Raw genomic sequence first — 10,131 nt, forward strand, 5'->3', positions numbered from 1 at the left:
ACTAGCCAAAGAACATGAAAATCAATAAAAACAAAGCTTCTTCCGGTACCTGGAACGATCTGTCATCTAATAAATAACCCATGTTTCTTCCTTTCCATCATCCTCTACCGGTACTAGAACGGAAGTTGACATTGGTTCCTATGGTTGCTATTTTCCAATTTTCTCTACTTTGTTGCTAGATAAGGTGACTGCATTCATTTCCCTTGCATTAGGTTGATCACCCCCTAATTTGCTTGATCTCATCTAGTGTAGGGATCTTCAACAATTGATGATAAGTTGATGGCACAGCATTAATTTTGTTGATCCATAGCTTACCAAGAATCACATTGTAGCCCATATCTCCATCACAACTTCGAAAAATGTGAATTCCATCACCCCTTGACATAGATAGGCAACACGATCTCTCCTCGGGTCGTTGCTCTTGTTAAGTTGAACCCGGCCAAAAGATTTATCATCGGAACTATGTTTCTGATCAGCTTTGCTTGTTCCCAAACACTCAGTTAGATGATATTAGCTGAACTTCCTAGATCAACCAACACACGTTTGATTCTAAAATTTAAAACATTTAGAGATATTACCAAAGCATCAATCTATAGTAAAATAAGGTTGTCCCATCTTCCTCCATGAAGGTGATTTCATCATCTTCTGATGCTTCTTGGATTCTCTTAACATGAGTGACTAATATCTTTATCTTTTTAGCTACAAAAAATATCACCCCATTTACTTAAACCTCACAAAGAACCATGTTAATTGTTAGGCGGGGAGACCCTGTGGTTATTTTTAGCCCGGTCACTCAGAATTCTTTAAGGTGATCGTTTTTTAACAACATCGCTACCTCATCACGAAAGTGTCGGCATTTCCCATTCCTATGACCATGTGTACCATGGAACTCGCACCAGGGATTAAGATCTCTTTTAATGGGGTCTGATCAAATTGGCTTTAGGAACCTTGCTTCCTTGATGTTTCTCATAGTTAAAACCAACTCTACCAAATTGATATTGAAATTATAATCCAACAACCGAGTATATCCTGAATGTTGAAATCTTGAGAACTCTTTATCCAGCAAAGCCATGTTATTCCGACCACGATCAGTCCTTCTGCCCAGTCTAAACCTTTCTGACAACTGAAAACTCTTAGCTCCACGCCCATCAGACCTTTTGTTTGGCAAATAAGGTTGGAAATGATTCTTGGAGGATCTAGTCTGCATCAAAATCATTTTTTAACTTTTCTTGATTCGGATCGCGATTACGACCTTTTGATGATATCGAAGAACTCAATTGATCATCTTTGATCCTAATCTTTAATTCATAACGATTATGGACATCAACCCATGAGGTTGCCTGAAATTCTAATTCGCTCTCTTTCAACTTCCTCGAGGCATCGGAGCTTAAAGGATTGAGGCTTTTGGTGAAAGCCTCTACTACCCATTCATTTGATCCTGCCAGAAACAACATCCTCTCTTTCCGGATCATAAACTCTCACAGCAACTCCAATTCTCATCTAGAGCTTTTAAATATATCTATCATTCTTAGCTTGGACTTTCCTTGATCCAGTATGAGCTTTGATGAAAGAATATACGAGCATTTCAAAAGAATCAATTTAATATTCTAGAAAGAGTGAATACCAAGTTAGAGCTCCCTTTGTTAGGGTTCTGCCAATTTTTTTTAGCAAAACATATTCGATCTTATGCGGGCCAAAATATTTTTCTTTACAGCCATAATGTAGGTTATGATCTGTTCCTGTGGATCCGAAGTTCCATCGTATTTTAGAATATCCGACATCTTGAACCTCTGTGGAATTAACTCCGGGGCCGCACTTAGTGTGAACGGTAATTGAGTATACTTCTTTGAATCTAGAACCTTCAATGTCGGAGGTGCTCCAAGAATCTGACCCATCCGAGCGTGGAACTCTTTAGCGTATTGATCCATCCGGCCATTCATTTACCCCATGGACCTCATGAGCTCGGTTTTAAGAGGATCATCTGTGTTGTTATCATTCTCGATCCACTGCCTGCACCACCTGCATGATTATCATTAGATCTGAACCTGTCCCTTGAAAAGATGTTACCAATTATTTGTGTTGTCTAATTTGCAGGTACACTGGGAGGGGCTCGAACTCTTCCATTAGAATTATTTGAGGTAACCGATAGCGCTTGCTGGAGTTCAGTCATTATCTAGTCCTATCTTGAGAGATGATTCATGATTTTCCTTTGCTATGCTCTCAAAACTTTCACCGTCTCGACAACTGGTTTATCATGCATATCATTAAGGGTAAGAATCCTTGCACACCGAGTATTGTGTTCTTCCCGGACTGGAGTCGTCTCATTTCCATCAATGTGAGTTTCATTGATCGAATCATTATGTTGAGCTTCACCACAGAATTATCCTCGTGCTTATTACTTGTCCCAATATTGAGTGAGTTATTGAAATCATTAGGTGCCATATCTGTTTTTGCATTACTAAAGAAAAGCGTCAAAATACATTAGTAAAATATGAATGGATCAAAGTGACCATAATGTATATGCCCCACAGTGGGCACCAAACTGTTTAGCAGTAAAACGGTACAATTGAATTTGTAACATGGTTTATAGATACGTGAATTAAATTGATCCACATATATAATGTAATAAAGATCAAAAGTAAATAAATTAAGAATAATTGAAAAAATTACGAGCCTTGAATTGAACTTCTTCGAATAATATCAAGAACAAAGAGCTTAACAAAATGATGTTTACATAAAGTAATATTAACCTTTTTTCGTACTAGTATTTCGTGTCCTGTCATGAATACAATTTTATCTATTTATAGATAAGTTAGGGGAGATAAGATCCCAAAATCAAGCTCCTTTTTAAAGTGAATAAAGACCCATCTTGATAGTCGCATAACTTTTGAGTGTAAATACTAAGATTCTCTATAATGGCTACTCCTTTAATGTTGCATTATTCAACCGGTATCTTGCTTTCAAATTCTTCTTTCGGTCTTGATGACATCGGGACTCATACGACATCGGCCACATGCATAGATACGGTATCAGTTATTTGTTGACTCATTTCCTACGTGTCTTTACTCAGAGGCGGATCTAGGATTTGAAGGTGGCAGGTGCCACCATAATTCTTTTTAATGTACACTTTGTAATAATTAATATAGAGCTTGTTCGGCTCATTTTTTGGTTTATTTGGGTAATTTAATAGGCATTTTTTTATTTGAAAATATGAAAATTACATCTCTATCTCCTACTCTACTTATGAGATTTCACTAGCTATTTTGTTGTTATATGAAAATTACATCTCAAACGTCAAGAAGCAAATGTAGTTAGCATTTTAAAAAAAGAATCACACCTTTACTATTAACAATTCAAGTACAATTAATATTTTCACTTGGGAACTACATCTTTTAAATGTGCTAAAAATAAATTTGCACAAGTAAAATAGCATCTTCAAAAGAGAATTTCACCAATCAGAATAAGAAAAATAAAAAATATATATCTCCAATAAATGCAGAATAAGCTAAACTACAAGATCCCAAAATTTAAAATGATAAATCTCATATTTTTCTAGGCAATCCTTGCAACATAGTCGTCATAATTTAATAGTAAAGAGATTTAAGTTGTATTTAACAATTATAGAATAACATGATTTTTTATGTTATAATTAAAAATATAAAAATTAAATTTGATCTCAATCCAAAATTCCTATCAAGACCCAAGTTTTTGATTTTGAAAGGAAAAACTTAAATGATTTGAGATTAAGAGAGATGCTTATTTTATGAAATTTTAAATTTTGGAGGTTCTTTTTTGAGTGTTCTTGTTAAAGATCACAGATAAAATAATAGAATACAGGGAAAACTATAAAAAATAATGAACGAAAAATAGGAAATTAGGAGGCAGCCAAAAAGAAAAATAACTGGGACAAAGGAAATAAAAAGCACAACGAAAAGGGAAAGTGAGATAAGGTTCAAGATAAATTTGAACTTGAATTTTGCACACAAGAAATTAAAGCTTTTAAAAAGGTCTACTAGCCATGGCACATTTGTTTAGTCTGCAATGGGGGTGGCGGGATCAAATATTTAACCTAATTTAAAAAAATTTCTACATAAATATATAATAATTTTACCAACATAGGGGTGTCATATCACCCCCACCTTAAAGAGTGGATCCGCTACGGTCTTTACTGCCATGTGTTCACTTGACGAACATTCACCATCATCTGCTAATTTTATCCTATACAGATTGCTAGGTTGATAGTACATGTGATTTTGCGAGTTTTAGCAGATACTTAAAGAAAGATATATGGTAGCGGATGAAGGCATCAAAATCATTTTGAGGAAGAAGAGAAAGTGAGAGAGGTATTCCCACGAGCGGTTTTGCCTAAAAAGTGCATCTTCGGTTTTTTTTTTTTTTTTTGGGGGCATTCAATCATTCAAAATTAGTATATCTTGGGAAAAAGAATGTTTAATTTTCATTGTCTATATTCCAACTATCTTAATTTTATTAACTTAATAATCTAGTTTACCGAATTTTAGAAAAACTACTATTAGTTTTTGTTTTCAATTCCAAGGAAAAACACAAGTCAAACTAATTTTGTTTTCCTTAAAATATTTTGAGTTTGGCATCCGATACTAACAACGTATTACGATTCAAAAGAATTTAAAACCCCAATCCAACACTACATATGGTATTTTATTTCAAATCCAACATTACTTGATATGTGTACAACACATGACTATAAAGACTAGTAAAAATAATAACTACGACTCCTATATTATAGATAACCTATGCCAAAGTCACCAATTTATGACCAACTTATATGAAAAAAGCTGTAGAAAATAAGAAAAAGTTTTAATCTTAAGTTCTATTATATAGAAGCACATATACTTCTCAATTAAACAATATGCCTTCGGTCGTTTGGTGCTAGAAATCCCGCGCTGTAGGTACTTAATCACGATTTCTTTTTCCATATTAATTAATACTCCCTCTGTTCCAGTTTATGTGAACCTATTTCCTTTTTGGTCTGTTCCAAAAAGAATGAACCCTTTTTAAATTTGGTAACAATTTAGCTAAGTTACAACTTTACCCTTAATGAGAAGCTTTTATAACCACACAAATACTCTGGGCCCCATTTGGACTTGTTCAGGACCACAAATTCCAAAAGTCTTCATTTTTTACTTAAACTCCGTACCCAGTCAAACAGGTTCACATAAATTAGAACGGAGGGAGTAGCAAAGATTAAGAGGAGAAGACAAGAAACATGAGGACATATTGGTCATTTAAATGAGGACATATTGGTCATTTCATAAAACTAATAATGATCATCAGTACGGATAAAAACATGAACTAGGGTAGTGGAGAACTTTACTCCAAATATAAAGAATCTGAAACAACGAAAACCTAGAAGGAGCCACGAAGCCTCTGCAAAAGAAATATTTACCATCATATGCAGAAAGCATTACAAGGAAATTAAAGAGGGAATGAAGTCTTCTGGCATAAAGTTTTACAAGGGAACAAGAAGAGGAATTTCATCTTGATTCAGTGTAGGTATACGCAGAAACAAAATTCACACAGTGAATAAAAGAAAGAGGTAACATTGTATTCTTAATTTTACTTATAACTAGTAATATTATATAGATAATCATTGACTTGAGTCAAATTGTGATACTAGGATTAATGTTGGTATTTAATTATAATGAATATCATTAAACATGAATTATTTTATTATCATAAAAATGATTAATTGATGAACGTTTCATGAACTAGGAAGAAAGAATTACAAAGAAGTATTTGATAATTTCACAGGTAGCCTAACTAAGCTTATTACGAATGGAACCACGAGGAATTTGGTACTTCGCGAAGTTGACACTTAGACTCGTGTTTGTGATAATATAGATTGATCGAGGAAGTCGTATGGACTGCACGAGTTGGCACGCTTGGTATTTCGAAGTGAGTACTGTGAGTAGTAATTTTATCACAATTTGTGTTTTGATAACTTGCATGGTTTATATATGATGTTGAAAATAAACGTATTACCGATGCTTTAAAATTGCATGTGGGACAAGTCCTTTACTTGATATGATATCGAACAGTTTACTTGAGATGTTTACCGAATAATCTAAATATTTTCACCGTTACTAGATATGTTTTACCGTTACTTGAGATGTTACAGTTATTTGAATTATTCTCACTATTACTAGACATGTTTTACTGTTACTTGAGACATGATGACTGTTACCGAAATAAAATTACAAGATTTGATAAGGAATGCCCTTTATTATTTTGAAAATGCTTTTATACGAGTATTTACTATTTACAAGAAAGAGTATTAATGGGAGGAGACTTTGAAGGATCCCGTAGCCAATGGCGGGTTCGTTAGACCTGGTGCACCTTATAGTTACAGATTACCGATTACGGTTATAGCCCTCTCTAGTGGGAAGGTAGAACTAGCATACATTTACAGTTTTCTCTCGAGTAGGAACCTACCGTTATATTTGACTCCTTTTACAAAAGGGTCCACACAGTGATACAGATTACATGATCCTTTCTTGGAAACCTCCGAGACATAAAGAATTGATATGATATAGTGCTTACTGAGTTTATTACCAAATTGTTAAATTGAATTCTGTTACAGGAAACACATGATGAGACTGATTATTCTTACCGTTTTGAAAGGGCATTTTATTTTTGTGATAATTTCTGAATTTTATTATACAAGCATGTATTTCTGACTTGTCCCCAATCAAAAACATTTGTGGTTAAGTGTTATTTCTCACTGAGCTAGCGACTCATTCCCCGCTATTTTTTTTTATACAGAGAAAGCAGTTGACGCGAGCGAGGATTTCGTTAATTAGAGTACACGAGTTGATAGTTCCTGGTGAGCCCCGCACTGGTTCGCGTGGGCGAAGAGTTTATTTATTGTTATTGTCTTTTCTTTTGAACTCTTAGAGTCGCTCTATAGTTGTTTTTATTAGTGTCACGAGTATTCATTTGTTAAATTGGACTAGTTACTAGTATTGCACTTTCTTTCTGTATTTTTTTAGATGGGCTTAGTATTATCTTATTTATAAGGTTGGTAGTGTTGGTGAAAACTCGTTCGTTAGTTCATAAAGATTGTTGTTGATTTAGGTGAATATTGGTTGGTTGTTAATTGTTTATGAGACAGGAAAGCTTTTTGGATAGTCCTAAAATAGGGAAAATTCTGTCCGATTTTCTGTAAATTATCGATGAGCCTTACTTGGAAGCACTTGCTCCTAAGCACCGGTCATGATCCTAAATTGGGTCGTGACAATGCCTTCGGTCGTTTGGTGCTAGAAATCCCGCGCTGTAGGTACTTAATCCCGATATATTTTTTCATATTAATTAATAGCAAAGATTAAGAGGAGAAGAGACAAGAAAAAGGAAGAAAAGGAGAAAGAGAAGAGTACAACAAGACAAAGGATTTGAAAAAGAGAGAGACAAGTAAGGAACTATGTGCGTGAACCGGACATATATGGTGGCTTCCTCAGTCTTAGCCTCCACTACTGAGACTTGACATCTTTTGCCTCCAAAACTGAAAACGAGAGGAGGCGGCTAGCTAGAGAAGGGATAATGGGCTGGAAAGTTGGCATAGAGGCGTCTCGTGCCCTTCCCTTTTCCTTTTTAGTTTTTCTTTTCGAATTTTTTTTTTTTCTTTGTGGATATCATACTATCTGATCTTTATGATTTTACCATAAAAAGGTTAGTCGAAATGTTTTGAGGTCTAATATAAAAAAAAATATTTGGTATACAAAAAAATATTTAGTCGTTAGCTTTTTTTACGCTTTAAAAATAATTTTACATCAGACAAAATGGTAATTTAGTTATTTTCCTAATATTTAGTATATTAAAATCAACTAAAATTTTGGTTATTAAATCTTTCTTATTTGGATTATGTGGAAAGTCTAGGGCTTTAACATAAATATTATTTGGGAGAAATAAAATTACATTTTCTTTTGCTTATATTTGCATACGCTAATTTCTATATGAAATATGTTTAAACTTATACTTCTAAGAGGAGGATTCTATATATTCTTACTACTAAAAGAGAGACGAATGTACTTAATTAACTATTTTTTAATTACTAAATATTATGTGAAATATCGACGAAGAAAAAAATTGTTGCTCGAGTAAGAAAGGATTTCAAAAATATCTATTTTTTCTATAACATTATAAAATCACAAATAATAAATGATAAAATAAATAAATTATTTTTTTAATTTTTATTAAATAACTTTAAAATATTAGTTAATAATATTTACGTAATTTTTAAAAATTATATATCTATTGGTATACAGTACAAGCGCAAAGCGCGTACCCCTAGTACTATATTAAAAGCACGAAGGCCCTTAGCAAAACATCATTTGTCTTTTTTGCCCTCAAGTCTCAACAAGTGTTATTTATGTTAGATAAAATTGTAATTGCAAATAAATTTAACTATTTTTTTATTTTCTTTATTTTATTTCAAATTTGGAGACTTGACTAAATCCGTATAGATTTGTTTTTTTCTAGTCCAATTTAGAACTAAACATTAAATTGTCATTACAATTATGACAATTAATAAGCAGTGTAACAGTTTTATTTTATTTCATCTAGAAAAAAATATTAAATTGTGATTACAATTAGTAACAATTAATACTTTCTCGGGAAGTTAGCAATTGCACAAGTATGTAACCTATTCTATTCGATCTCGAATTTCTTTACCGGTGGAGTCGTCCATCTATATTTGTTTTTGATATCTAGTCATTATGGAGTCCAAGTCAAACTTTAACTTATCATCACAATTAATAATTCAAAAAAAAAAAAGTTGCATGTTTAGCAAGGATAGCTAATGTGCGCCAACAACAATGACTCGCCGGAAAACTAATCGGAAACCTAATTCCCAGCAAATGCAGACGAAGGACAGTAGTGAGGAAACTTCTAATCGAATGGTTACACCTGAATCAGGAATTATACAAGAGCTAGTTCCGGTACAATTGCTACAATGGATTCCAGGGATGGGGAGTGCACCGACAATCATACAAGCCCCACCGCCTAAGGAAACTGAAATTACAAAATTATCGGAGAACACTATGGCTATGGCAGCAGGGAAATTGACCTATTCAACTAGATCTGGAGAAGAGAAGAGAAGAGAACTATGGCAGATGTGATCAAAGGCAATTGAACAGTGTAGCAAGGGATACAACTCAATTTCTATCCGCCAAAGGTGAGGGATGAAGTTAAAGTTGTGAAGCTGAACCATAAAGAAATAGAGTTGCAATGCCAAAAATGGGAATCATCACTCATTGGATACGTCATGGGAGGAAATCCAGCCTTTAAGGAGATGTTGAAGTTTGCTTATGGGGTATGGAATTCAGTTACTACTACGGTATTATTACATGATGATGGTTATTTCATTTTTAAATTTGAGTCAATTGAGGACAAAATGCAGATTATGGCAAAAGGACCATATACTTTCAACAATAGACCAATGGTGTTGAAGAATTGGGAGCTAGATTTCGAGTTTGATAAAGAGCCTAAGCGTGTGATGCCACTGTGGGTCACATTCCCAGGTCTACCTATACAATGCTGGGCAGAGGAAAATCTGGGAAGAATTGCGAGTTGTTTGGGAAAACCTATTTGCACTGACAGACTAATGACACAGTGTAAAAGAATTTCCTATGCTCGTGTGTTGATAGAAATGGATATAACACAGTCATTACCAGATGAACTGAATATAGAGCATCCTGATGGTAAGATAAGGGTGCAAATTGTGGAATATGAATGGAAGACAAAACTATGTCAAGAGTGCTACCAATTTGGTCATTCTAATGGGAAATGTAAACTGGAAAATCACCAAAAGAGGGCCAAATGCAGATGAATAAGGGTAGAAAGCAGAAATGGGTGAGGAAGACTAAGGCTGCTATAAATGAAGAAAATGAATCAATTATTGTTGATAAGGAAACAAATGAGAAGAAGAATTCATAAGAGGAGACACAGGAGATTCAAATATAGATTGGAGGTAGAGGCAAACAGGCTATGGTTTATCATGGTAAATTAGGTACAAAAGATCAACCAATAATAGACTATGAGGAGCTGACAAGAAGAAACAAATATGCAACATTAAGGATTCAGGAAAGTGAGCCTCCT

The 10,131-nt window shown here is 34.0% G+C and overlaps 1 protein-coding gene and 1 long non-coding RNA gene across 2 annotated transcripts; both read left to right on the top strand.

Moving 5' to 3' along the window:
• The first annotated feature begins 5,374 nt into the window (after positions 1–5,374).
• On the top strand, positions 5,375–7,149 carry LOC104221516 (uncharacterized). The gene is made up of 3 exons (XR_709747.2): positions 5,375–5,575; positions 5,791–5,934; positions 6,802–7,149. It is a non-coding gene; the product is annotated as an uncharacterized lncRNA (long non-coding RNA).
• A 2,149-nt stretch (positions 7,150–9,298) lies between these two features.
• LOC138877620 (uncharacterized) lies at positions 9,299–9,862 on the top strand. Its single transcript, XM_070157245.1, has one exon. It carries the CDS (start codon positions 9,299–9,301, stop codon positions 9,860–9,862), a length of 564 nt encoding a protein of 187 aa, XP_070013346.1.
• Positions 9,863–10,131: the final 269 nt, after the last annotated feature.

Source organism: Nicotiana sylvestris, chromosome 9 (assembly GCF_000393655.2).
Source record: "Nicotiana sylvestris chromosome 9, ASM39365v2, whole genome shotgun sequence".
Taxonomy (NCBI): domain Eukaryota; kingdom Viridiplantae; phylum Streptophyta; class Magnoliopsida; order Solanales; family Solanaceae; genus Nicotiana; species Nicotiana sylvestris.

What these genes read in the sequence shown, in the direction of transcription:
- LOC138877620 (XM_070157245.1), top strand. Translation starts at nt 9,299, where the DNA reads ATGGGAGGAAATCCAGCCTTTAAGGAGATGTTGAAGTTTGCTTATGGG.